General features: G+C 47.0%; 1 protein-coding gene across 1 annotated transcript; it reads right to left on the bottom strand.

Annotated features, from left to right (window-relative positions):
• Positions 1 to 51: 51 nt before the first annotated feature.
• On the bottom strand, positions 52 to 27,762 carry SLC26A9 (solute carrier family 26 member 9). The gene is made up of 20 exons (XM_074936061.1): positions 27,638 to 27,762; positions 25,480 to 25,619; positions 24,750 to 24,860; positions 24,252 to 24,427; positions 23,168 to 23,332; positions 21,470 to 21,622; positions 20,058 to 20,140; positions 17,873 to 18,020; positions 15,963 to 16,076; positions 14,775 to 14,852; positions 13,327 to 13,422; positions 10,159 to 10,265; positions 9,410 to 9,479; positions 8,422 to 8,514; positions 7,128 to 7,247; positions 5,881 to 6,198; positions 5,311 to 5,365; positions 3,891 to 4,036; positions 1,121 to 1,198; positions 52 to 99 (listed from the first exon to the last, which is right to left on the bottom strand). Exons 1-20 carry the CDS (start codon positions 27,760 to 27,762, stop codon positions 52 to 54), a joined length of 2,424 nt encoding a protein of 807 aa, XP_074792162.1.
• Between the last annotated feature and the right edge of the window lie 229 nt (positions 27,763 to 27,991).

Below are 27,991 nucleotides of genomic sequence, written 5' to 3'. Positions count from 1 at the left end.
GAATAGTCAGTTCTGGAGGCTTTGCCAGCACTTTAACATTCCCCCAGGCACTTACAGCGCTGTCTGGGCCTCCGAACGGAACATGGTTCCAAACATCTCCTAAAGGGACAACAAGATGGGTTTGGTTAGAACGGTACCAATGACTTTCGCATGTTGGTGTCCAACCGCATAGCCACTGCACTTAATCTCCATTTCTGTATCCAGCTTTACACCTTCTTCATTTCCTCTTGAGCTTTACACCTCAAGAGGGAAGGTTATTGGCATTGTGGCTACCTGGTTCATAGGGTTTCCTTTGCATTGTTCCTTAATAGGCTGAAAGGGTCAATTTTCCAATGACCGTCTTTCTCGGGCTAGACCCTGAACGGATGCAAACAGTGCAGCCCCATAAAAGTCAATGGAGCTATGCTGATCTACACCAGCTGAGTACTTGGACCGAGATCTAGTGATAGGCCTCATGCTCCACACTCTCCAAACTTTGGAGGCCTTCAGGATCTGAACTTTGTAGCACAGGCCCATCTCCAATATGAGCCCAGGAGTTCCTGTACTAGAATCGATCAACAGCCCATCTAACCCGGTATCCTGTGATACTGGCCAGTGCCCGATGTTTCAGAGGAAGACATAAACCATCCACCACAGTGTGTAATACCATACCATGCAGGGTGAGGGTTTCTTCCTGTCCTCCCCACCCCTCAAGCTTCTGCATTTAAGCCTGAGGACTGATAGCCCACCAGCCTCCAGGCACATGACAGATAAAAAGCAGCAGATGCAGCAGCAAAAGACGAATGAGTCTCTCTTCAGAGGAAGGACAGTCTTACAGTTAAGCACTAGACTGGGAGTCAGGAGATCCGGGCTCAGTTCCTGCTGCTGCCACAGTCTGACCTCCCTGTGTGACCTTAGGCCTCTCACTTCATCACTCTGTGCCTCAGCCTCCCATCTGCAAACTGCATAACACCGCTCCCTCTTGTCCACCCTTGGTCTGTCTCATCTATAGTGTTCTAAGCTCTATGGGGCAGGGGCTTATTATGTATATGTACAGCTCCCAGCATAATGGGGCATCAGTCTTAGTTGGGGCAGCTGGGTGCTACCACAATACAAAGTGATTCCTGGTCCTATTCCTCACCTCCTCCAAGTTCTTGAATTCTGCACTGCTTTCATCCACAGATTCATCATAGATGGAGAGCTCTGTCTGACTTGGTCTCTGCATGGGAAGAAGCCAAAATCAATGATTAGCAGGCACAGGACTGAAAAGGATGAAACTGTAGCTAACCCAAGAACAGCCTATGAAGTTGCCCTATACAATTTGGAAGCACAAATTGTTATTGGATATGGGTCTGGACCAAAACATCAGACCCAAAACCAGTAAAGTGGATACAGAAAATGATTGGGCAAGTGTATTGGTCCTGATTTGCATTTACACGAGGGCTGAACTACACCACTTTGGCATTACATTTACATTCACAGCCTCTTTGTGGCCCCTTTTGGCTGTGAAAGTGGTATAAAGAGGTATTAATGTAAATGAGAATCAGACCTATTGCCTTTTGGCTCTTCTTTAAAAAAAACACGCATATTTGTTCCAGTGTGAATCTACCTCTTTAAAGTAAAGTACCTGGAATCCGGGGCCCAACTGCGTTAACCGGGACCCTGTAAGACATCCCCTGCCCGCCCCAACATTTAGATTCAACAAACAAAACTGAAAAAGAGTCAGTTGTTTCCTTGTCCTCAATCTCAGTGGGAGCCAGGCGGTTTCACCTTCAGCAAATCTCTTAAAAAGCAAATAATTGCTGTGCAGCCGTGATAAGCGCTTGCCTAGTGTCAGCCCAAGGTTGGGGCTACAGAAGTCTTATCAGGTGTAGCAATGCAAATAAGTGGGCAGGGAGCAGCCCAGGGCTGTGAGCAGCTAGTTACAGTGTAGGCAAGGGAGAGGTCAGACCCCAGTTCCCTTGTTCAGGAAACAGTGAACTGCAAGACTGGTGTTCGGAAGCGGTCACTTAAAGCTGTGTGCGCCACTCTGCCTGTGCTGGTTCATACACAAGCGTTCATCACTGTGGTGTCTGATGATTGCACAGCTCAGTGTCTATCCGTGAGTGCGGCTGATGCCCTCACCAGCACCGCAGATGCTATACTTAAAATTCCAACTGCCCTGCGGTTCCCTGGGACATCGCTGAGTAGCCAGGAAAAAAGACACATTCCCTTCCTGCAAGCAACACGGGATGTCAGGGAGCCAGAAATAGAGGAACAAAGTATGAGCCAGATCCTCAGCTGGTGTGAACTGGCATTGCTCAACTGACTTCAGTGCTAATTTACACCAGCTGAGGATTTGGCCCTTTCAATATGACTATTGCTAACAGATATCGAGCACACTTTCCCCGATCAGACAGGCCTTGCCCCTTTCCCCAGGCCAGTGCTCGGGTGACGATATTTCCCAAAGTAAAATGGGACACTGTGCAGGGCTGGCATCGCCCCTTGCGCCCCCCACCCCCCATTCCTTCGCACCCTTTGTCCTGTTTGCTCTTGCCAACTGATCAAGTCAGCAAGAGCAAACAGGACAAATTCCGCCTTTTGGAAAAGAAAGTCAGGACAACTGGGACAGGGCTTAAAAAAGGAACTGTCCCGGCCAAAACGGGACGTATGGTCACCCTAAAAGACTCTCCAGCCCCCCGCCCCCCCCCGAACATACCCCATCCTATCGGTTGCTTTGCTTGCTACTTCCCTTGGGGTGTAAGGTGCACTTATTGTGCGCACCCACTGAATGCCTCATTACTGCACGGTCCATGATTCAGTGGCATACATTGTTTTAGGAAGGTTTTGCCCTTGTGCTGGGAGCTAAAAAAGCACATAATTTTTGTGTTTTTCAGGAGACAGCATAAGCTAGTGGATAGTGCACTAGACTGGGATTCAGGAGGCCTGAGTTCTCTTTCTGCCACTGTTGCCGTGCCCATAACACTTCATCTCTCTGTGCCTTTGTTTCCCCTCCAACCCCGTGTCTGACTGTCTATTTAGGTTGCTAACTCTTTGGGGGCAGGGACTGTCTTTTAGTATGTGTGTATACAGCACCTAGCACAATGGGGACCCGATCTCTAACAGCTACTGCAATGTAAATAATACGTGGATGACCACAAATGGAGTCTGTGGTGACTGACAGTGAGGGGAAGAAGAGTTCCCAGGGTCATCATATTAATTCTTCTTCTTCCTTCCAGGCTCCCATGGAGTCCTGCAGTCCCTTTGCGGCTCTTTAGAATGCTGCCTCACCCACTCCCACCCAACCCTCCGGTGGCAGTAGAAATACACTGGGAGAAAGGGCCCAAAGGGAAGCAGGGTTTCCAAAGGGGAACGTCTCTCGGTAGCGTATTTCCCCTGGCTGAGCTGCTGTTTGCGCACACGCATAGTGGCAAGTCTGGATGTTTTAACACGTTATCATGAGATAAACTCGGCAGCCTGGCCATTGTTTCCATTCGAGTTACTATGCAATAACCAGCTGGTATCTTACTAAATAACCTATGTCACCCCTGTATTTACAGCACGTGCCACACTGCTGCGTGTCACTTTCCTTGCCCCTCCCACTGGTAGTCACTTCCTGGGGAGGTGGACGTGTTCTGCCTCTAGTTTCTATGGGCTGATCTCTGCCCTTGTTTGAATCTATGCCTCCCCGTTGGTAATCAAATTTTGAGCAAAATCCTGCTCCCAGTTACACCTGTGCAATGCTTTTGACTTCAACAGGGTTGGACAGTGACCCCCATATGGGTGTCTGGTCTATACGCTTGGGTCTCTGGCACTTGAGCTAATGGAATAACAGTAGTAGGCTCTTATCCTCTCATGTGTATGCATGTGTGTAGCTGAGGGCAGAATGCAGCCCTGCGGTTCTGCAACCTGGTGGAAAGCCCCAGGCGTACCTCTTCTAAACCAGGAGGACGGAAGACTCCTTTGGCATTTGCCAGCGCAAACAGAACAGCATCGTGGATGGTCAAGAAGATGTGACTTGGGTCCAGGACCTCTTCTTCGAAGACTCCGCCTGTGCTAATGTCATGGTACACCTGGGCTGCAGAAGGAGAAAAGACGCTATGAGCAAAGAGAAACAGACTGAAAGAGGAGCTATTTGAAAGTAAATGGGGCTGATGGAGAGTTCCTGAACCTGTAGCAATTCCGGTGGGCAGACGCTGACCAGATCAGAAAGGAAATGGTTGGGAATTCACCCCTACACAGAGCAGAGTACCTGCCAAAGCCTGTGCATTACTGGCATCCCATTTAAAGCCGGAGGGCCCACTGCTGCTGATGTGCTTGCAGGTGTGTAAATGAGGGCAGAACTTTGTCCTGCGTTCTGTGCTATGGTTGGTTTCTGAGGTCGTGACTGAAATAAGATGGTTTGCTGGGCTGAGCAGGAGGAAGGTGATTGTGCTGGCATCCCAGGGAGGGTTTTCAGCGGGTCATGGGGGCAGCAGTGGAGAAGGGTCTGACTTGGACAGGCAGTTTTCCATGATTTTGGGATGGGAGGATTCTGGCAGAATTTTTGTCCTGGGGTGAGGCAGGTCAGGAGTCCAATGGGCAGGGTGGTTGGAAGAGAGCAAGGAAGGGAGAGAAGAGACAGATTTACTGCATATATATGTATTCTTAGGTGCAAACTATGGAGGTACGACGTCTATATCCAATCCCAGATAAAATGCCTACATTTATACACACCAAACGCAGACCTTTTCCAGTCTATATTCCCCCCCTTTTTTCTGTCCCATCTGTTCTGATTTGCTCTGACATGTCAATTACACATTATTACAGAGAACAATGAAGCCCAGGAAAGTCTAAGTATAATCCTGTCCTATTGTGGGACGATAAACTTGCATGTTTATAACCATTAGCCACAGTCATTAAGCTCCAAAGAGAACACAACAGGGCCTGAAATAAATGTTTCCAAGTGGAAAACATCCAAAAGCCTCAGTCACAAAGAAAACCATCCCCTTTTTCATTTTGCCTTTGTGGAATGAAATAGCTCTGTAAACCCTTTCTTCTTGCTACACGCTTGCTTTATTCTCAACGGCCCTGAGCTACGAAATCCCACTTCCTAAAATAATCAGCGTGGAGTGGCATGTGCCGGAAACCTCATCACTTAGGAGATTTCATAGTAGCACTGGGGAATATATTGTAGGGAACAATCCTGTACTAGTCACAGGAGAGGACTAGATAACTGAAAACTTCTTTGGTTCTCTGCAGTTTCATCCCACCCTTTCCATTGATTCAATATAAAAAATATATCACCACTACGTCTGTGTCTGAGAAACTGGGGAAAGAGCACAAAGAAATGTGCTATGCTTGGATGCTTACCATGCACGTTTGCCAGGAAGACTTTAATCCCAATCTTCTGATAGCTGGAACACAGCTGGATGGGAAGAAGGAGAGAGAGGATAATAAGAAACAATAATATTTAGAGATGCTTTGGACTTATATAAGGCCTTTAATCCAAGGCTCTGCATCCACTTTGCAGATGCTAATTCATACACCCTCACAAGCTGTAAGTGAGGAAGATAAGAGGACCTGTAACGGGAGGTTTTCAGTATGTGTGGTCTCTATCTGTAGTCCACTGTATTCCTTCTCACTGGCTCCGGGCACATGGTGCAAACACGGTAGGGTGACCAGATGTCCCATTTTTAAAAGGACAGTCCCGTTTTTTGGGACTTTTTCTTACATAGGTGCCTATTACCCCCCACCCTCTGTCCCATTTTTTCACAGTTGCTATCTGGTAACCCTAACACACATGAACCCACAATGGACTACAATAGGGACCATCACTTGAAGAAGAAGCATCTTTATCCCCATTGCATGGCAGGGAAACAGAGTTGCAAAGAAGTGACTTGCCCAAGGATTCACATGCTGAATTAGTGGCAGAGAACTAACCTTCCCCAGAGCTTTTGTGCCCATCAGATCCACAAAGCACACTCCACTCATGTCCAAGATAACAGTGTGGAAGCTGACGTAGGGTGGTGCTGTGATCATCGGGTCGATGTTTGCAACTGGGCTGACACTGCAAGTGCTGCCTCGGTGGCTCGAGATGCTGCCCAGCTCACTTGAGGTATTGACCTGCCCGGCATTGTTTGTGGGGGGGTGGAATGGGATGTAGGAGATGATGGTGCCATTGGCAGTCGTTTGGTTATTGTTGGTGTCCGTCGGAGAGGTGCTTTCAAAATCTTTCTGGAGCTCTTGCACTGACAAGGTCTGCAGCCAAACAAAGGCAACCAGGTCAGGATGCGATTATCAGTACTCTCAACCTACCTCCTGAGGCCAGCATCCAGCCCAAATTTTGCGGTTGAGCTACAGCATGTATTTTAGAAAGACGTCCATCAGGCCAGTTTCAGTGGAGTTACAGCAGGCGTGAGCTTCTTTTTGACTGCGCCCAAAGGATCAACCAGTTTGTCAAACATTGTCAATGTCTCAAACTGCAGGCTGCATTCCAGCCACCAAGCCACCCCCACTCCCACTTGGCCCATTCGTACCTAGCAGGCAACAGGACATTTGACAGCCTCCCTGACCATGAAAAGAGCAGCCATGGGGTGAGATGGAGAAAGCCCTCAGGATCCAGTCAGTAGAAGAACAATGTGGAGGCGCAGCCAGGGCTGATACAGCCTCTCCTGCCTGGATCCTCTAAGTTGTCTTCCCAGGTACCAATTACCTTGACCAGCTGTGTTGAAACAGGGGAGGCCACTTCGGCAACTTGCCAAATTATTCCTAAGGGCTATATCTACTTTGCATATATATTCACATACATTTTAATAATCAAGACTGGACACACTGTGCCCATATTCACCCCCTTCCATCATGGATGTCATTTTGGTTTCACTAGCCACAACATGAAGAGGAGACCAGATCACTAACGGGTGATCTTTCCCTACAGTTACAAGCCATGGGCTCCCAGGCTGGTCATTTCTGATCTAGTCACTCTGGGCAAATTGAGCTGAATTCTGCTTCTACTGAACTCCGTGGGACTTTTGCCCCCAAGTTTGGTGTGAGCATGGTTTGGCCCTTTGTGTAGGTCACTGTAGCATGCGCTATAGGTAAGAGAGGGATGAGGGAAATGCCCCGGAGAGGTTGGACACAAGGACGTACATGAGGCCATACAGCAATCAAAGGAACCCAGAGTGAGTTACCTTCTTGTTCCTGAAGAACAATTTTTGCAGCTTCGTTGTTTTTTGTGATGCCGCCTTCTTCTCCTGGTGTTTCACGTATTTTTTTCTGGCTAAGTACACTTTGCCGGGGTCTACCCCAGTCTGTGGAGAAGGAGAGATAGTGAGTTGGGTTTGCTTATGCAGCTCATCGGTCAGTGTCGTGAGCTCAAGAGCCTTGTATCCATATATGAAAAACAGAAAGGGAAACTGACCACTGCCCATGCTAGCACATGGTCCAACAACACTTCCCTTCTCAGGAGCACAGAATATGAAGGCAGCAGGAATAGAAGGGCTGAAATGGAACCTATTGTGCCCCCAGCTTACACACTCTCTGTTTCAGGGTGAGTCTCTGCCTCAGCTGCTATGTTCACACTGCTACTTTTAGCATGCCAGCTTGAGTCCTGCTAGTGTGAGTCTGTCCAGCTGGGCTGGAAGGCTGCAGTGTAGACATACCCATAGCGGCTAAAGTCCCAAGCTCTTATCGCAACCTGCACAAAACTTGGATGGAGGAGCACAGGTTGCAGGAGGAGGGAAGAGTTTGGAGGAGGCAGCAGGAAGTCAGTCTGTGTGCACAGGGCTGGAATGCTAGTGGCCATTGCAGCCCCTCTGGAAATAGTTGTTTTAATAAAGAGCCGGTTTAGTTTCACAAGCATGGAATCGTCTCATGTTGTTACCCAGCATGTGGTATATGAGATGTGATAGTAACAGTGGGATTACATTGCAGCTGGCACACACCAAAAGTCACATGACAGCAGCCAGGAGGGTGCATCAGAGGAGGGCTGTAGAGAGACTCACTGACCAGGGAAGAAAAGGACTATGCCCTGGAAGGCTAGAAGGGATTATTTATGAAACCCTGCTGATTGGGAAAGGAACTGCTGGTACCTGAGAGGGCAAACGAATTGCTTATGTTATGGAACCTGAAGGACTTAATAAAGCAGGCCCCTGCAGGGGAAACATTAATTAAAACGCCTGAGTGTTTGTGACATGACTGGACAGCTAAGCCAGGGAAATGGAGATCATGTTGCTATGCTGGGAGGTGGTCTGCTGTTGACCACACCCTGCAATGCTTCTTATCTGCAGAGGCCTCAGCTAAGCTCCCTTCCTAGCTGAGTGGCATGGTCTCTGCTCTCAGAAACTGAACACACAATCCCCCATGGGGCTCCCAGGCTGTGCTGGCTTTGGGCAGTCAGATCAGAGGCTGAAAGCCACATACTTTTGGAACCAATTAGTGCTTTCCATCATCTCTGCAAACAGAAGCTGGCTAGGGTTTTCTTACCTTCGCTATAACCTTCTCCCTGAATATCTCTGAGTTGGCAAAGTACAGTGGGGAGCAGTAGGTCACAATTTTAATCCCATCAAGTTCATGGACCTGCAACAGACATCAGAGTTCAGACTATGCACAACAACTCAAGCCTTTGCACGGGCTTGTTGGTTTTTGCAACAAGAGAAAATAGAGGTGCGGTGAATAGATCTGGCAAAGAAACCTCAGGTAACCTTCGATAAATGCTGATCTGTGGGGAACACAACTAGAGCTGGGTGAAAATTTTTGCCTGAGTCTTTTTTCGGTGATAAATCCAGATTTGGCGACACCAAAACATTTCACAAATGCATGTCCATTTCGCCAAATTGTTTTGGCTGGAAAAAAAAACCAAACACTTAAAACAAAAAATTCAGAAAAAAAATCAAAACATTTCATGTTGACATTTTCAAAACAAAACCTTTCAATTTTTTTGACTCCAAATGACTTTTTGTTTCAAAATTTCTTTACGTTTTTATTAAAAATCAAAAATGTTTAAAAATGGACAAAATGGAAAGGAAACCTTTTGCTCGACCCAAAGCAATTATTTCTGGGAATTGCCAGTGAACTGAAAAATCAGTTATTTGCACAACTCTAGACACAACTGCCAGCTCCCTCTGCTTTACCATAATATAATATAATAATAATATAATAATAATAATAACAATATAATAATATAACCAAAGAACCAGCCCTGCAGGTGGGGCAGATGGGTGGCAAATATGGGGGCCTTCTGCTTAAAATGAGACAGACAGGTAGTAAATGATCACAAAGGCCTCCACCACAAAGAGCAGATCTACTGTTATGGCTTCTGAAAATAACAGGCAAATAACCCCACTGAGCTGAATCAGGAGAGACAGTAACAGAGCCTACAGCCCCTTTGAATCACTTATTGGTCGAGTGATGCAGGAATGAGAAACGGGGGGGCTTGCATTTTTGGTTGGGGGATTTTAGCTTCCACACTTACCTTATTGTAGGTTTTGGGGTTCTTGTAAATGTCGGTGGAAGTTACCTGACCCAGGGCAGAGCCGTTACGACTGGGGAAAAAAGTACAACAGATAGATTAAATTTAAGACAGGAAAGAAAAATGCTGCGTCTCTTGCTGCCATGCAAGTGTGCAGCACGCTAGGATTATTGTTTATTTATATTATGGAAACAACTAGAGGCTCATGCAAGACTGGGTGCCTCATTGTGTTCAGTACTGGTGAGAGCAAGGTTAATTCACAAGACTGCTCTGTTCTTTGGCTGAAATTCACTTCTGTGCGGAGGGTCAGCTGTAGGCCAATGCACAAGTTCAGGCCTATGCTGAGCGGAGTAAGTAGTGCATAGGCTTTGTGCCAGGCTCTGCACGGGGTGGATTTCACCCTTTATGAGCAGTGGATTCCTTAAGGAAGGGCACATGGAGCTGGTGTTTTTCTGGGCAGGGTAAATAGCGGCGGGTAAATACACCCGCTTTGGAGTAGGCACCTGAGTTACTGTGAACAGGAATAGAAACCAGGCAGTAATTAACAACTGACATTCCTGCTTGCACATTGAGATTTGGAGCCTGCATTTGGGGTTTGGAGCCTGCATTTTCCCAGGGCCTCCTCTCAGATCCTCCTTTGAAAATCTAGCTCGAAGGCCATTGATACAAAGAACCCCCAGGTTGTTTTGTAACTGGAAAATGTTCTGCAGTTGCACGGCCATATTGCAGCTTTTCACCGAGATGCTACTTACAACTGAGTGTGGAAAACCACCACCAGCACAGAAAATCCCACGCCGACAGCGAGTCCGAATGGCAGGCCCAAGAAGAAAGCCGACAGGAAACTCACCACCCAGACCAACTGTGGGAAGACGAGAATGGCAGGTCACTGCTCTGTGCCACAGGCAGTGGGCACTCTGATGAAGCGTTTGCAAGGACAGCTGGACCAGAACCAAAATACCTATGGCCTGGGGATTAAAAAACCTATATCTAAATTTTGCAGCTTAGACACTTTTCTAGTTATAAATTGCTGTTTGGTGCACGAGAAGTTTTCATGTGCAGTGTCTGTTCTTGGGACACTGAGGCACAAATGCCATAAACTCAAGTTCCTCAGCTTTAGAAAGGTGTCAGAACATTTGTACAGTACTTCAGATACCCCTCAATATCCAGACTAGCTCACTCAGTTTCACTCACTACCTTTCTGACTAGTCAAGACAGGACTTTTGCTGCTTAGGCCTTTTCTAATGTATAACTATTCACGCCTTTCTGAAAGCCCCTGCTGCTGATCGTCTTTTAGTAGAGATGTGAATCTACTTGAAAACATTTTTTAACAGCTGGTATAAAAGACCTAGATATGTAACTGATGCAGAAGCAATGTCCTTTGAGAAGCATTTTAGAATCCTCATCCCACCCACAACAGGAATAATAGGCCTGATTCTGATTTCATTCACACCAGGGTAACGCCACTGAATTCAAATCCCAGATTTACTCTGGTATAAGAGAGAGAAGAAAGAAGCAGAACCCAAACCTTTCACTTTATCAGTGACTTCCCCTCCTCATAAGCCCTTTATAAACTATGTGACACCTGAACAGTGATCCATGCAGCCTGCTCTGAGGTGAAGCATGACAGCCATCTGGTATCACATAGCAATGTTGTGACAACAGTTTAGGACAGGAAGTGGAGAAGGTCACTGTAGCCAATTGAAATTCCAGGGAAAATTTAGGTCAGCAGAATGCAATTAACCTAACTGAAATTTGGCTAGGATACTGGGATCAACACCCCTTGTGTTACAAAAAAGGGGAGTGCAACCTTTCTTGACCACAGGAGACCAGAGCCCTGCTTTATTATCTGATCCAGAAGACATCACAGCTTGGACCTATGTCAGTAAGATGGATCTGAACTCAAAAATTGGATCCAAGCCTCTTGAACTTTATGGAAGATCACAGATGGATCCAAACTTTGGGTCTGTATGGACTAAGGTGAAAACAGGTGTTTTAAAAACCGGGTTAGGTAATATGACTCGAATTTGTCTTGACTAGGAAAAATGGTCTGGTTTAAATTGAGTTTAGTGAACAAGTTGGCTAAGGCCAACCTAAACTCAAATACTTTTCATAGTTCAAGACAAATCTTTGGGTTCTCCTCTAGGCTACAACAAAACTAGCTGGCACCATTTTAAAAGAGATAAATTGTGTCTAAACTAGCTGCTAAAGTGGTGTTTCAAGTCAAGTGAGCTCACTCAGTTTAGAAACGTACCTTTTTGACTAGTCAAGACAGAAAGTTTGGGCCTGCCTATGCTTAAAGGTTTTGTTGTTTTAACTATGCCATGGTGTGGGTGCAATTATACCAGGATAAAAAAGTGCTTATACTGGTATAGCTTATTTCAGTTCAGGCATTTAACTAAGCTATACAGGTATAAGTCACCTTTATGCCAATAGAACTGCATCCACACCAGAGCTTTTACTGGAATAACTATGAATATGTCTACACTGTAGGTGCCACAGCGGCACAGATGCACCATAGGGTAGACAGTTACTACCATGGTGGAAGGGGTTTTTCCATCACTGCAGTAAATCCACTCGACAGGTGGTAGCTATGTTGACAAAAGAATTAAACATTTTATTAAAGTTAATGTTTAAAATCAAATTTACACAAGTTAAGAGGGAAGGTTCTGTACGTCTGGGGTCGGGCTTGGGTTATGGGGGATTGCAAGTATCAGCTACAAGGTTCACGAGGTACATACATACCACATAACCAGCATAGATCCAGATTGGGGTGTGGGAGTTTTAAAAGTGTCAGTGGATAAGTGGGCTCGGGTACGCCACCCGAGTATTAAGGGTCCAATGTAGGGTCCAAGGAATGTATTAAGAGTCCAAGTCAGTATTGATGTAGAGAATGAGTATATTCTACAGCTGCATCTACATTGCACAAGGTGCAATGTGTTTCACAGGCCTGAGCCATGTGGTGCGGTCGAACCAACTTTTAGGCATAGACCAGGCCTTAGTATGCAAAACCAAATCACACTCCTAACCCAGAGGTCTTCTGGGACTGCTTTGAAATATAGATCAGCCCTTTGTAGCTCAGACACTTTGTTAATGCGTTGTTATGTGGTGCATTCATATAATGGATTGAACTATTCACACTGCTTTAAAAGGCCCTGCCTGGAATGATCACCCATCTCCTCTCCAGCACCTCTTTGAACAGTATTTTAGGAAAGCTGTCTGATGACTCAAGTCAGTCCTTTTGGATTCCTTGTTTCTCTGATAAAGCAGCTTCCTTGGGATTTGGCAGGCTATTTTGGCCCAGTTTGCACAGATACCACCCACCAGCATAAGTCCTGTTCAAACAAAATCTTTAACTGTCAGACATTTCCAGATTCCTTTCTGTCTCCCCCATGCTCTCAGATTGGGTTTATATGTCAACCAGTGCCTGGGATTCTTATCTTTCATGATGGCCTCTCCTTCCCCTGGAGGGCTATTGGCTGAGTTTTTAAGTCATGACTCGGAGATATTGAGTAGGGCCGGTTTGGCTTGTTCTTGACAAACAGGCTCTTAAGGTTGATTGGCATTTAAATAGGGCAGGTAATAGTTCATATCTCTGCATTACATGCGTCAAGTGCGACCGTGCTTGACTAGACCAGACACATTTTACATTGCACCTTACTTGGGATCATCAAGCTAAACGCTGACTAGCACTGAGTCGTAGGCATTATTGTGCTTATAGGGTGAAACTCACCCTTCTGCATGGGGCCAGCGTGAGGCCGATGCGCTTCTTAAATCCTATTTAAGCCCTGCTTTGAGTGCTCAAGTGGTGGTGCCTATGTCTTGGGCTGCCCCCACCACGCAGGCGTGAGTTTCACCCCCACTGAAAAACGTAATCAGATTCTGCTCCTTCTCCCCCAGGTCTCTCGCGGTGGGGTACTCACACAGTCCAGCTTGCTTTTCTTCCACAGGTAGAAGGGGTCAGCCAGCTGCTTGAGGGAGTTTTTCAGGTTGACTGCTATCAGGGCTCCCAGCACAGCCTGCCAAGGAGACGGTATCCAAGACAGGACACATGAAAGTGTTCTTGCTCAAGGGAAAACTGCTTGTTGCAAATATCGCCTGCTCTCAGGTCTGGCTGCCAATTTCCGAGGGGGCAGGGATGAGGGTTTAGCAATGGGTGGTGAAGCTAACAAAGATCATGGCTGAATCTGGATCCAAAATAATTTATTTTATCCCCACCAGTTCCCTTTTGCCTGCTGAGAATCAGTGTGGATGTGGCGCCTTCACACTATGAAACTATGCTATGGGGTGGCTCAGTTTACCTGGGCTTTATGCAGAGGACAGGGACCATCTTTTTGTTCTGTGTTTGTACAGCGCCGAGCACAGGGGAAGCCCAGTACATGATTAGGGCTGGTAGGTGCTATTGTAGTACCAATAATCATAAATAATTAACACCAACAAAGTGTCATTATTATTAGAGACAGTCCTGATCCAAATACCTTGTTCTGAACACACCCAACACTGGAGCAGCTTGGCTTCAGTCTAAATAAATGGACCAAACCAACACTCTGAATCCAAAACCCCAGAGGCCTGGGGAACTTTGGGCCAGATTTCACAGCCCATACTTACTTACTAAATAATCACAATATTACAATAGTAAATAATTTATTCATAGGGCATCCCCCACCTGGACATACATAATGTCAAAATGTCATTTTGACATTATGTATGTCCAGGTGGGGGATGCCCTATGAATAAAATGAAGTCAAAATGACAGGAAGAAAAAGACAGCATTGTCTAATACTTCCCTGAACTCAGTGCTTAATTTGTAATGAAAGAGGTGCCAGGGCTCAAACAATTTTTTACATTCATAACTAATGCAGCAAGCCCAGAGGTGCCGGGGCTATGAACTGCCCAGCCTAGAGGTGCCGGGGCTCAACCCTGGCAAGCCCTGGCACAAATTAAGCACTGTCCCAATCCCATCACTTTGCTCCCTCTGGGTTTCAAGTTTTAATAAACCCAATTTCTAAACTTCAAGTTCACTCCAAGCCTTTCACTCGTATTTGTGCTGAAACCAGGAATTAGCTCAGATTCTCTTGACACTTGATCCAGATTCACTCAGTGGACCTGGTTTTGAGAAAACCCCAGATCAAGTGAGTTTCATGGGATGGGGAAGAGGAGTGGGGAGGGGAGTGTTGTTTATTAGAGCTACTTGCAGCTTCATGGGATTGCTCTTTGATTTACAAACAGCAAGGAAGGCTGACCTGGTTTGACTGGACATAGATGACACAGGAAATGGAGCAGTCCAGAACAGAGGGTTGACCTATACCCCAGTGTCCCTACTTACATTCCCCCCACCCTCCATGGCCCTCCTGGTTGCTTGTGGTTTTACCTTTGGAAGGGGGTCGAGGTAGATTCCCAAAGCCAGCATGGTTATCATAACCACCAGTGCTACAAAGAAACTTGCCATCTGAGGAAACAAAAAGAATAATTACAGAGGTAACCTGGCATTTTTAAACCTTATGTGATTCCTTAAACTGGGGACCAATTAAGTGGAGCAATTACAGATCTAATGGCTTGAGCAGTGGGATGGAGCTCAGGATTCTGGGGTATTATCTTAGTCCTGCCACTGATTCGCAGTGAGGGCTGGGGCGTGATACCTAATCTCTCTGCCCCTCAGTTCACTTGAGCTCTGTGCTTTTGCCCATGACTTGTCCCTGTGACAAGCCCCCATTAAAAGTTACTGCTGTTGGTGCCAGATGAAACAAAAACAGCTAAATAGTGAAACTGCTGGCATGGAGAAGAAGAGCTTTCAAACTGAATGCATTTAGTATGAGTGAAATCTCCTGGATTAGCAGCACTGGAAACAAAGTGCTTCTCTTCTGCCTGATCCTGGGAGGTGCTGAGCACCCACAATGCCCAGTGCAGTCCCAGGGAGCTGCCTGCACTGAACAACCTTCAAGATCAACAGGTGCTTGCTACACAGTATGGGCAGCAAAAGTGCCAGCACGAATGTGCCCCAACCCTGACCAGGAGGGACCCCCCTCTGTGGGAGAGAGAGAAGCTCCGTCTCGGTGGCCCCTGTGTCCTTGACCTCTCTGCTGAGTCTGTCATCACGGCAGCCAATCAGGAGTGTAGTTTTAGTGATGTAGACCCTTGCTCACTGGAAAATGGGTTGAGATTCACCAAACTCATCCCATACAGAGGCCATTGGAGACATCCATCAGATGGTAACAACTTCCCGTGAGGTAGAGACCCAGTCTGGATTCCAGCTGGCACTCTGGGGAGTAACAGGTCTATGATTATCATTAATCATGTGAGCCAGCTAGGCCCTCAGAAAAACAGCCTTCAGGTTCAAATTCTGCTCTCAGTGTCAATCTGGAGTGACTTTGTTAAAGTCAGTGGAGTTACTCTGGATTAGCAACAGTGAAGTCTGAATCTCTGGCTCTGAATTTTAGCAGAGAATGGCTCCACCCGACACATTCAGGTGCCCCCTCTGTGGGGGTCTATACGTTAATTGTGGAGGTGTCATCAGGGTTGCTAGTGCGAAATTTGGCACCAGGAAGAAGAAAGTAATAACCTGAGATTTTCCTCCAGCCCCGTCCACAGCTAGGGTTACAGACAGAGCACAACAGATCACATGGATTTTGAAAAAGGATCCAAAGAAGTTACTGCAGCCCAGGGCAAGCATTTCCTGTGGAGAGAAGAGGAAGGTGTTTGTCAGAGGAGGAAGGAAGCATCACTCTTTTGCCGGCTCCCTTAGTTTCTTCTAGCAACAATTAAAGGAAGGTGAGAGAAGTAGGTCACAGGGATTCTCCTCCTCTTAGCTCCGCCCTGCACACAGCTTCATTCCTGCCCCTCCTCCCCACCCGCCATCCTCACCTAGAGGATTGCTCCTTCTCATCCCAGAGGCATCGCTGGATTCCCTAAGTTATGCCCATGATGACACATCAACTCCAGCCAGTGCCTGGCAACAAGAGACCAGCTGGATTTCTCTTTAAAAACTATGTCTTTAGGAAGTTTTAACAAGTTGGCAAATCCTTGCCAAGCAAACATCAGAAACAAAACGATCATCATAGCCATTAGCTTTTGTTGAAAGAGACATTATACAGGGGTATATTCATCAGATTTTTCTGTTTCACAGGGTGTTACCACATTACAGAGTGAGCATCATTACAACACCTATAACGTGTCGTCTCTAGCGATTTTATTAATACTCAAAAAACTGGACAGGTGCTAGTGTTTTTTTGCAGGTGGATGTACTTTGAATATTGAATAAAAGGTAACCAAATATCTAAGTATCTATCTGTCCTCTGTCTGTTTCCTACGTACGTAATTGATGTGTTTCCATAACCACAACCTCCCATAGTTTTTGAACCATTCCTCTACGGTTGGGCTATTTTTCCCTTTCCAAGGGAGGCCTCAGCAGCCAAGCAGCTATTAGCAGATGAGAGATTAATTCTTCATTCCCTCTCATTTAACCATTTGTGCTGGGAAGCCCTAGGAGAATTACCAAAGGTTCATTTGGTAACAGAGAGCCAGCTTGCATCCCAGTACTCTCTAACGACTGGACACGTGCACCGTATATATATAACATCTCCTCTTTCACTGAAGTTTCCCCAACTTTGATCCCTATTCAATCTATATGTATTTTTTAGCCTGATGGGTTTGAGGTACCACTAAAACAGTATCTTAAAGACATTTTCTTTTATTGTGCTACAGACTGAGGTTGCTGGTCCTCCTTTCCATGTCAAACCCCATTCCTCTGGTGTCATTGGTCTGCCTAGGTCCCTTTCCCAGCTGTTTCACCACTTCTGGATGATTCAGTCCTGCACTGAGGCTGATAGCTGGACCCAGTTCCCAAAGATCCTGCCTTAATTTGTGTCTCCGACCAGCTGCAGAGGCATTTTAAAAAGGAGGGAAAACGAGGAATAAAAAAAACGTTTGGAATCCCAAATGCCCTAAAATCTTTACAAGGGTGCCTTCTGCATGAGTCAGACAGGCATAATCTTCCCCTCCTTTGCACTCTGCCTGAAACGCACGGCCGGAACAGAGAGCTGATCAGGGGTCTGCCTTCGGTAGCATGTGCAACTGTTTCCTTGCATGGGTCTCGAGCAGAGCAGGGAGCACGGATGTTAGAGTGCCTGGGAAAGGAGGCCTCCCAATGCGGTCAGTTGGGCAGAAGGAAAGAGAGAGGTGGGGCTGCTGTGGAGGGAAAGCAAAGCAGGGGATCGCACCCCAAACTCCCCCCAGTCCTGTACAATCTCCCTCTAGCGCACAGATAATCTACCGACAACAACAAACCAGGGCACTGAGCCCCAGACTCATGAGCAACCCTACCACTAGGCAAGTTTGAGCGCAGGAGAGAAAGACACAAATTTCAAAGAAACAGAGTGTGTTTTAAAGCTCCCAACTTATTGAATAGGCTTCCACTTTCACATCCATTATACCCAGCAGCATCTTGACTATATCCTTTTAAATAAAGGTTACCTGGTTGGGGTCTACGTCATAGCCATGTTTGGTTCCCAGGGTCCGTCCCATGGCCAGGTTGATCACATAGCCCACAATGGCAAGTGAGAAAGCTGTGCCAATCATATCTTTCCACTTGCTCACCAGTGGGAGTGTGGGGACTGGGAAGCTGCAGCCAAAGAATAGAGGAGAAAGCTGTCAGGACACAGGTGTTTAGAGATGGAGCCTGTGGACCAGGATTTGGCTTTATATATACAGGATTCACTTCACCCACTACTAAAATGCAGCCACCTCTGGGAGGAACACAGCAGCTGTTTAATGGTGCACAGCAGCACTGCACAGCTGTTCAGGAAGACGAGTGAAGAATGACATATCCAAATGAAACTGCGGGGGAAATTTAGGTCAGTGGACTCCAGCATGGATTTGGTCAGGTTGCTGGGCTTTTGCAAAAAGTGCCAGAGGATTTTAAATGACCCCAAGTGACCACATCTTTTGCTCTATCTATAATCTGAAAGATTGCACCTCCAAGCCACACAGCCCCCTCTAGTGCCGAGCAGAGCCATTGGCTCAGAACCGACCAAGAGAGGAGTGCCAGGAACTGCATCACCAACACCAAAGAATTAGAAAAAAATTTTCCAGTGGAAGAGTCAGAAAATTTGACTAAATCAAAACATTTCACAGAAATGAGACAATTTCGATGAAATTTCATTTTGAAAAAAGATCAGCACGATCTGTTTTGATAAGGTTGAAACAATGTTTTGACTTTCGCATTTTGAAACAACTTTTCCATTTTGACTTTTATTTTATACGATATAGTACAATATGCAGTGTTGTAGCTGTGTTGGTCCCAGGATATTAGAGAGACAAGGTGGGTGAGGTCATATTTTTTCTTGGTCCAACTTCTGTTGGAGAGAGAGAGACAAGCCTTTAAGGTTACACAGAGCTCTGCTTCAGGACTGAAGAAAAAGGAGCGGTGTGCCTCAAAAGCTTGTCTCTCTCACCAACAGAAGTTGGTCCAAGAAAAGATATTACCTCCCACCTTGTCTCGCTGATATAATAATTGAAACACAACATTTCAGTTGAACCTAAATGGCATATATGTCAACAAAGAACACTAGTGCCAGTGTGATCCCCAGGCTTACAGAATTTACTGTGCTTTGCACGTGCAGAATAATATCCTAGATACCATCCCGGCTCTAGCCTTGTTTATTATTTTGACACACGATTGGTGCTGTGTGTCCCTTGTAATTATAAGATTGTGCAGCGCAGTATTGTATGCTTTACACAATTATAGCTTGGTAATTATATGCTGCTCTTTATAATCCACTAATGCATTGACTCAGGTAAAGAAAGAAGGATTAGGAGACATTTTCCACTCCAACCTGCCCTAGATTCTGTTCTATTTTGGTTCTTATGCCTCACCCAGCACAATGGTATCTGAGTGCAGCGCTGCAGGACAATTGCTACAGCCTGGGGTTAGTCCTTATCCTAGGATATTGTAAGAGGATTGACAAATGCTCAGGCAAATTAGTGCCCTCTTTGGCTACCAATCGCTCCCTGCTGTTGTTGTTGTGACTTGTTACAAGTAACTTTTATTATGGTAACGCCTAGTGGCCCCAGCAGAAGCTGTGTCCCCATTGTGTTGGGTGCTGTACAGACACAAAGTATAAGACGGACAAAGGAAGGGACGATTTTACATTTCACAGATGGGAAACCAAGGCCTGGAAAGATCAAATGATTTGCCCAAGCTCACTCAGGGAGGCTGGGTAGAGCTGGGAAGCGAACCCAAGTTTCGTGCGGTCACTGTACATACCCCACTGGAGACATTCAGCTCCTGCCTTGTGCAGAACCTGAGCCACAGTGGAACCCCTCTCTACCCGCTTGTAGTGCCCAGTGGTGCCCTTCTGCATGAGGCTGTTTGTTAGGGGCATAGGTTTTGCTGGGGACAGGCAATCGCTCAGGGAGAGCTACGGAGGAACCTCAATAAACGGGGCGAGGGTCAGATTTGGGGAGAGGAAGAGATGAAGGCAGTAATAAAATGGTGTCCCTTTCACTGAGTTCTCCATTTCGGCAGTCAGTGTCCTTCGTTATCCCTCACTCCTGTGGGGGTTGTTTCCCAGATTGCAGCATGGGTGGGTAGGGGACTATCACTGGTCCAGAGAGAATCAGCACTTGGAAATGGAATCAGGCCCGCACGCGCACTTACCCCATCTTAATCTTCCCAACGATTGGCATGTTGTATTTCTCAGGCATGTTCAAGCAGCCGGACACCGCAGTAGCTACTATGACCTGAAATCACAGAGAGTGAAGGAGCCGTAAGTGGAAGCAGCATTGTCAGATCCATATGCAGCGTTGCACTGACCTAGCTGTGAAGGATGGTGAGATAGTGGCTAATGCCTACTACAGCTGAGAACGAGGCCTGTAAAGCCAAATTCAGCCCTGGATCAAGGGGGAGAAACGTCCATCTGCTTCAATGGGAGTTATGTCCATTTATGTCACAGATCAGTTTCCCCCCATAGACATTAAAGGGAACGCACTGACAGTCCAATATACGAGGAAGAAACAAAGGTTTGGGGGGTTCTCCTCCTCCTGAGGATATAAAAATACTTGGGCTTCCCTATCCCCTTTCATCACAGGTTATCCAAGCCGTTGATGAGTATTATTGGAGTCACACAGGACAAGGTTGATCAGTCACGTCATCCCCATTTTGGAGAACTGACACAGAGCCCTGTAATAGCAGCGAGCTGGGATAGTGTGAGGAATAGAACCCAAGGTTCCTGACCCCTAGTTTCCTGTCCTAAAATCTCAGTAACACTCGCTCCCTCATGGAAGCTTGTGGCCATTCTACACATGGTCTGTGGGGAGACTTAGCCCGTATATGGTTTAGAGAGAGCTCACAGCAGGAATACATCTGGCAAGGCCTCTGCAAATATGAACCTAGCCCGCTGTGGCTCTGTGTGGGCTGGGGAGATGTATAGTTTGTCATGGTTTCATTTAGAGGTGAACCACAACTGGATAACTAAATCCATCACACACACGCCTGGGATTTGGGGGTCCCTGAGCCAAATGTTCTGACTCAGGCCCAACCCTCATTCTGACATGAAATTCAGTGGGGTCAGCAGCTTCTCTCTGAGGTTTGGGAGCTGCTGCATTTCTGAAACTGAAACCAAACTCAGGGGCCCTGATTTCCCGTTGCCCTTGAATTGTGCAGCTGGGCAAAGTGAGCGCAGGGTAGGTGTAAAATGCAACCAAATCAGAAGTGTAGTGCTCTACACCCACTTTGTCCTGGTGTAAATGACCATGTGAAGCAGGCACTGGTGCATTGGGCTCAGTGGTGTGAGCCCCACCTGAACCAAAACCAAAAACTCTAATTAGAGTGACGCTGCCAGTGCCTCCTGCTTCCCCAAGCATCCAAGCCATGCAGGTGTCCTGAGTCCGACATCATGCCTCAACAGGTGTCAAAGCAAGGGTGCTTTGGAATCTAGGCCCTTCCTCTGCCTGTCCTAAAGATGCACCTTCCTGCAAAGGCTGGGAAGAGATGAGGGGAAAAGGCTCTTTCAGGGAATGGTCGTTTCCTCTCTAATGGACAGAGGACGACGGAACTCGGGTGTCACTTACTATGACGATCTCCATGGGGATGGGCACCCGGATCTTCTTCATGTATTTCATATTGAGCTCTTTCACAATAATCAGGAGCACAGTGCTGATCAGGGCGAAGATCAAGGAGGCCACGTTGGTCTTGGGGAGATTTTTGCAAATATCAATAAATGTCTAGAGGGGGGAGAAGGGACAGCAGTCGGCAAAATGTTGAGAAGGGCTACTTGAAATTCCAGTGGGCAAAGCAGAGAACACCCCGCCCTCCCAGCCCACTCTGGCCTCCCCATGGACATCTCTGAGCCACAGGTGCTGGAACTAGCGGTGCCAGGGGGATGCTCCTGCACCCTCTGGTTTGAAGTGGTTTCCATCATAGTTTGGTTCAATGGCTCTCCGGACCCACACTGTACAAATTGTTCCAGCACCCCTGCTCTGAGCATATGAAACAGGCACCGGGAAATGAAACAAGCACCAGAAATCCCAAGACAGCCTGCTTCTGTGTCTGGCTACTTCAGTTAAGCAGCCAAACTTCCAGGTGCATAGGACCCACTGAAGTCAATGGAAAGGACTATGGATCAGCTCCATAGAGGGGCAGGGCCATCTCCTCAGTTTGCGAAAAGAAGCACATCTCCACTGATTTCAATGCAGCTACCCCATTCATAGCCGTTGAGGATCTGGCCCTATATATTTAAAAACATTCAGTGCCCTTACCCATGCCTCTAATTACATCTTTGATTATTGAAACTCAAAGCAATCGAAAAACGCTCATTTGTTTTTCATCGTTAGTGCCGATTGCATCCTTTTTTGTGTTGTTTTGCTCATCTGGAACAGCAAAAATAGGCTCACCAGGGCTGGATTCCCCTCTCATAGCAGTCTTATGCCATTGTCACTCCATTGCCTTAATCAGAGGGGGATGAAATGTGGATCAAGCCCTATGGGTCTCTTTTTTTTTTTCTAGTCCCTAATTCTCATCCACTTCCTCAGTACTGCAGTGCCTGACTTGCAAAGAATGCTGGGAAATGTTTAAACCCAAACAGAATACCTGTGTTCATTGGAATACTAAAAATCAAGCGGCGTCTCTAGGGATTGCAGGTTTGGATTTTCCTGCATTGGCCCCAGGGACGCTCTGACATGCCCGACTCTCTGCTGACTAAGCTGATTCTGTGATTCCAAACCTAAACAGGCTAAGGTCAATCCAGCAGTGTTGCCTTCAATGAACCGAACCTTGTCTCGGAGGAACTGCCAGACTGGACCAGACCAGGGGACCATCTAGTTCAGTGTCCGATCTCTGACAGTGGCCAATACCAGATAGATCAAAGGAAGGCACAAGAGGTCATATTTATGGGATAACCTGCACCCACAGGTAGTTTCCCCCTGACCTCTAACAGCTAGAGACTGGCTCATGCCCTGAAGCAGGAGGGCTAATATTCCTTCCAAAACTCCCTCAAGACCCATCAATGGTAATAATTAAAAACTATCAGGGCTCAGGTCTGATTGTGGCTTTATTTATTACAGTAGTGGCACAAGGCACCCTGGGTACAAGCTGAGAGTGCTGGGAATGGAGCAGACTGCCATGGGCTTACACCCTCTCAGCCCTCTGCTCATTTGATTTAGGATTCATTAAGTAATGTCCCCATGTATTTGCCGACGCAGTGTCTGCAGCATGCTAGCCCCTGGGCCGAGGTGTGGAGAGAAGGCCCCTACCCCAGCGAGCTCACTTACATAAACGATGGCCAAGGGCCCAGTGTAGGCTGTGATCGTCAAGCCAAAGACATATTTGAGCACCGAGATGAGGATCTGGAGCCCTGCTGCAGTCATGAAGCCCCGGATGAAGGATTCCGAGAGGTAGATGGCAACGAAGCCAAACTGCACGAATCCCAGACAGATCTAAGGATGGACGGACACATGCATCACAGTGTAAACGTACTAGAAACAGCCCAGACCCTGTCCGCAGGGGCCATCACAGAGATCATTAATGGAGAACTGCTGCGTGTGCCAGGCTGGCCCCTGCAGTGCAGGGCAGCCACTTGGCACCGGGCACTGGGGCGGTCTGGACACAGAGCCAGCCTAACTAGCCCCAGGAGAGTCATGCCAGGCTGGGAGCATTCTCTGGTGGCAAAGAGCCAACATAGAGGCTGGGGAAGTGTGGCTGGGATGCCATTTTGTTCCCTAGGGTCCGCTAGTGTCACCTGGCGAGTGCTCTAACCAGTGACTAGCTCTGCACACAGGATTGGGAGAGTGCACAGGGTGAGCCTTGCACCACCTTGGCAACTGCATCCTCCCCCCAGCCCTGCACCATGAGCAAGACACCCTTTCTGAACACAGGCAGAGGAAATACAGACCATGTGTCTAGCACACACCATGCCTGCTATGGGCATTGCCACGTGCTTAATTTTCTACTACCCCATGTGCTCCCATGAAAGTGTCTTTGGAGTAAAAACACACCTGCAATTGCTATGAGCTGCTGATCATGGAAAAAGAACAGAGACCTCAATGTGTCTCTTTCTTGTTCAGAAACTTTAATATAGGATGGGTCCATCTATCCAGATCCCTATTATAGTGTAGGAATCACTATAGTGTCTGAGGTCCAGTGTTTCTGAAGTGGGAGCCAGGACCACAGGACCCTTCCAAACCTTTTGTTTCCAGGTATCACCTACTGGGAAACAGTCCCAATTGTTGCACCTGCTGGCACTGCCATCCTTTCCTTGAGGGTGTACAAATGACAAAATCCAACCTCATACAAGGGGTAGGGTTAGGCTTAGCTCAGACAGTGGACACTGCAGCGTTAGTGCCAAGATGTCCTTACTTGTATGATGGCTGTCAGACAAGCTAATGTGGCGGAAATCTCCAATCTGGCTGCCTCCATGGCTGTGTTGTTGATGTTTATCTCATTGGTGGTATGGTTAAAGTATTCGAAATCGGACTCAGGAGCCAGATCATGGCAGACGCTCCCAACGATAATGCTGATGACAGCAAAGGTGCCTACAGGACAAAACAGTAACAGGTGACTTACATGTATACAAAGCATCCCATCCTGAAAAGCGTTAACGTAAATTGGGAATCACCCACCACTGCAATGCAGTCAGTTCTGTAGCAGAACACGGCAGTGGTTTATCAGTGCATGGCGCAGTGCTATACAGCAGGCACCAGGGATCCAGGACATTGACTAATGCACCAGAGAGGAGGCTTGGTAAAACAGCGCCCTGTCAGGAGATATGGTACAGCTGGAGGATGTGCCCTCGGGCAATGAACGTAGTTGGAATGTACAGACATTCAAATTTCAGAACTAAAAAGGGGAACTTACCTGGGACCATCTGGTGGACGCCACCTAGGATGAAGTAGGGTATCAAAGGGAAGAAGGAGGAGTAGAGTCCATTGATGGGAGGCAGATTGGCAAGCAGTGCAAAGGCCATCCCTGAAAAATGCAAGTGAAATTGACTTCAGATCTTCCATCTCAGTTACAGCTGCGGGCCCTGGGAATTCCCCTCCTGGCACAGAACAGTGGCCCAGCGAGTTCGGCAGCCTGTCTTTGGCAATGTACTAAATGCTCCAGGGGAAGATGCAAGAAAACCCATACGGGACATTTATGGAGTGGGCTACTGCACCAAGGCAGCAGGGTCTATGAGCCTTCATAGGGGTGCACGACTCTTCTAGTAGCGACTCATCCTGTTAGCAGAAGTTAAAAATCTGCACAAAGCTGCTGGGTCAGTGCTGCGGGGTCTTTGTGGTAAATGCAGCGTGTTAACTCTCCCAGGATATGAGATGTGACCCTCTGGCGAGAGGCAACTAGGGGCAGAGCCAGGGGGGCCCTGCAGGGAAAACCAGGACGAGCCAGCTTTGAGGAGAAAGCTTTGGCTGAGGGTTTATGTTCTGTTGTTACTAATAAAGCCAAACCCCAGGAAGGGGATAAAATCAGCCATCGACAGCGTGTCCGAACTTTAATTGGAGCAAGGTGGGAATGTTCTCTCCTCCCAGCTGCTCATGGGGGGAAGTTACTTCCTAACCCCCACTGGGGAAAGGAAACCTGGTCTCACCTTGTGGCACTTGAATGGTCCCCGCACTGATTCCCCCAAGGACATCGGGCACAATGTAGTCTTTAATTTTATATTTAGGGAGCCAAACGAGTATTGGAAACAGACTGTAGATGATGACTTTGAACCTGGATGATGAACATCTAGAGAGGAAATGAACACAAGTAAGGAAGGAGGGTCCCGATAAGAAGCATTTCCCTTCACTACGAGGTTTCCTATGCAAAGGACAATGGTCCTGATTTTCATTGCCTCTTGCCTTGGGAAGCCATTTACACTAGTGTGGAGCAGATACAAAACCAACCTGGGTGTGAGAAGCATCACCAGTCTGATGTGGCAGCATTCTGCGCATGTTTCACACTAAAAGAAAAGGAGGACTTGTGGCACCTTCAAGACTAACAAATTTATTTGAGCATACGCTTTTGTGAGCTACAGCTCACTTCATTGGATGCATTCAGTGGACAACCATGCCCCTGGTTATTAGCATAGGCTGAACATCACACATGTTGGAAAAGGGAAGTGGATCTCTAGGATTTGTATATTACCCTAGAATGCATGGTTGGACAGGGTTTCTACTTTAGAAAGAGCAGGTGAAGTTTCCAAAGCAATCACAGGGATTTAGACACATATCCGCTTTGAAATTAAAGTAAGATCTTATATCTACATCCCCTGAACTGTTCAGGGATCTCAGGCAGTTTCTTTCTTCAGTGGGTTAGAACATAGGACTTTCAGGGTTTCTCTACACAGGGTTTCTCTAGGTTCTGTTCTCCTTTCTGCCACTGACTCATTATAAGGCTTTAAGCATGTCAGTGAAGCTCAGCTTACCTATCAGTCCTATGGATCTAACAACACATGCACAGGCTTCCTCAGTTAATGTCTGCAAAGCCCTTTGAGATACTTGGGTGAAAGATGCTTTCTATATAAATGCAAAGCAAAAGCATTCTTCTGAGCACAGCCAGGCTGCCTTCATTTCTGACTGCAGACTGATTCATTTGAAGTGAAAACCATAAACTCCATTTACCTTTCAATTACAGTGCAAACCCAATCAAATATATATTCATTACTCAGCGCTGGTTATCTCAGATGTATTAATCTCCAGCGGCTGTGATTGCGTTTTCTCCCTGGGGTGGTGCTGTTCTGTACTTCGGCGAAGTGAGAGAGAGAGCAGTTATTCCTGGGGCTTATTGAAAAACTCTCTCCACTTAAAAAGCACCTGGATGCCACCCAAAACTAAAGTCAACATGGGAACAGCCACAGCCTCAGAGGCATCAATGTGTTGAGTTTAACAAAGGCTCTCTAGCCTATGGCTTCACCTATCCAAAGCCCAGAGAGCACCTCAAACAGCTGCCCATCTTGATTTCAGAGCACAGAAATCTTTCCACTCCGAATATCTGTGCTCAGTTAGCTATTAGCTTGCTGGGCCTGACTCTCAGTTAGTCCATTGCTGTCCTGAGGGCAGGGCCAGGACTCTATACATGTTGGAAGAGTGTTAAAGTGGCTTTAAGCCAATTTTGCACTCCCCATATTCTGAGGCAGGGCCCTGCACCCAATGTAAGTGAAAGCAGCCTTAAGGCTGGCCTATGCTAGACCCCAGGAAGCAAAGACTAGCCATAATGCCGTGCACTCCAGCCTTGCCTCTGATTTGCTCCTTATGCTGGGAGCTGATAACAGGGCAGGGGCAGAGCCCTTACACTAGGTCTATGCCAGCTGAGGAGCCCCCATACACGTGGGGGTATTTTCAAGGGGCCATTTCTGATTATTTCAAGGTTCTTTTATGCAGCCAGAGCTGAATGATAGAGCCTTTGTGTGTGTGTGAATCAAACCTCCAGGGTCGTGGGCTGCTTCAGGGGCAGCTGGTTGCCTACTGCCCTTCATGCTTTTGAAAACAATCTCTCTACTAATTATGAAATTGACTAGAAAATTGCTAACAGGTTGTCATTGCTTCCCCCATGCTACAATGCCCAGGTTGTAAAATGCCACAGGAGACCATTTATTTGCTTAAAAACATGTTTCCCCTGGAATTTTTTTTAATGGAAATGTTGTATTGATCTCAGGGTTCGCATTCTCTCCTTCCCCTCTCTCCACCCCCTCAAACACCGCACTGCTGAGCCAAATCTGACCTGGCAACAGGCTCCGAACGAGACGCAGTAGCATTCCACATTACCTGAAAAGGTTCTTGACTTTTTCCCCAAGTGGATAACTTCTCTTTTTCTTCTCAAACTCTTCATCGAAGAAGTTGACAGAATACGCAGCCCGGTCGACAACATAGCGAGGTCGGGCTTGGTTCATCTCGGTGTCCTTCAGATCCTTCCGAGATAAGACAAAGGAGAAGAAAGGAATCAGCGTGAGCAGATCTGGCCACCAAGTGAAGTTTTAGGAGAAGAAGAAGAGAGACTTGGTCTAGCCCCCTTCATCCAGGCATTTAGGATTTCCTCTGGAGTATTCTGTCTCCGAAATGTCTTCTTTCCACTTCACAAGCAGGCTTCTGGAGCAAGGGATTGTCTGTTTCCAGGCTGGG

Source organism: Natator depressus, chromosome 21, assembly GCF_965152275.1.
Source record: "Natator depressus isolate rNatDep1 chromosome 21, rNatDep2.hap1, whole genome shotgun sequence".
NCBI classification, from domain to species: Eukaryota; Metazoa; Chordata; order Testudines; family Cheloniidae; genus Natator; species Natator depressus.
The sequence above is the reverse complement of the archived record's forward strand: the minus strand, read 5'-3'. Positions and strand labels throughout refer to the sequence as shown.

What these genes read in the sequence shown, in the direction of transcription:
- SLC26A9 (XM_074936061.1), bottom strand. Translation starts at nt 27,762, where the DNA reads ATGAACCAAGCCCGACCTCGCTATGTTGTCGACCGGGCTGCGTATTCT. An exon ending in CGTCCACCAGATGGTCCCAG is followed by an intron (nt 24,428 to 24,749) that starts GTAAGTTCCCCT and finishes TTTGTCCTGTAG; the next exon opens with GCACCTTTGCTGTCATCAGC. An exon ending in AATTCAAGAACTTGGAGGAG is followed by an intron (nt 100 to 1,120) that starts GTGAGGAATAGG and finishes TTGTCCCTTTAG; the next exon opens with GAGATGTTTGGAACCATGTT.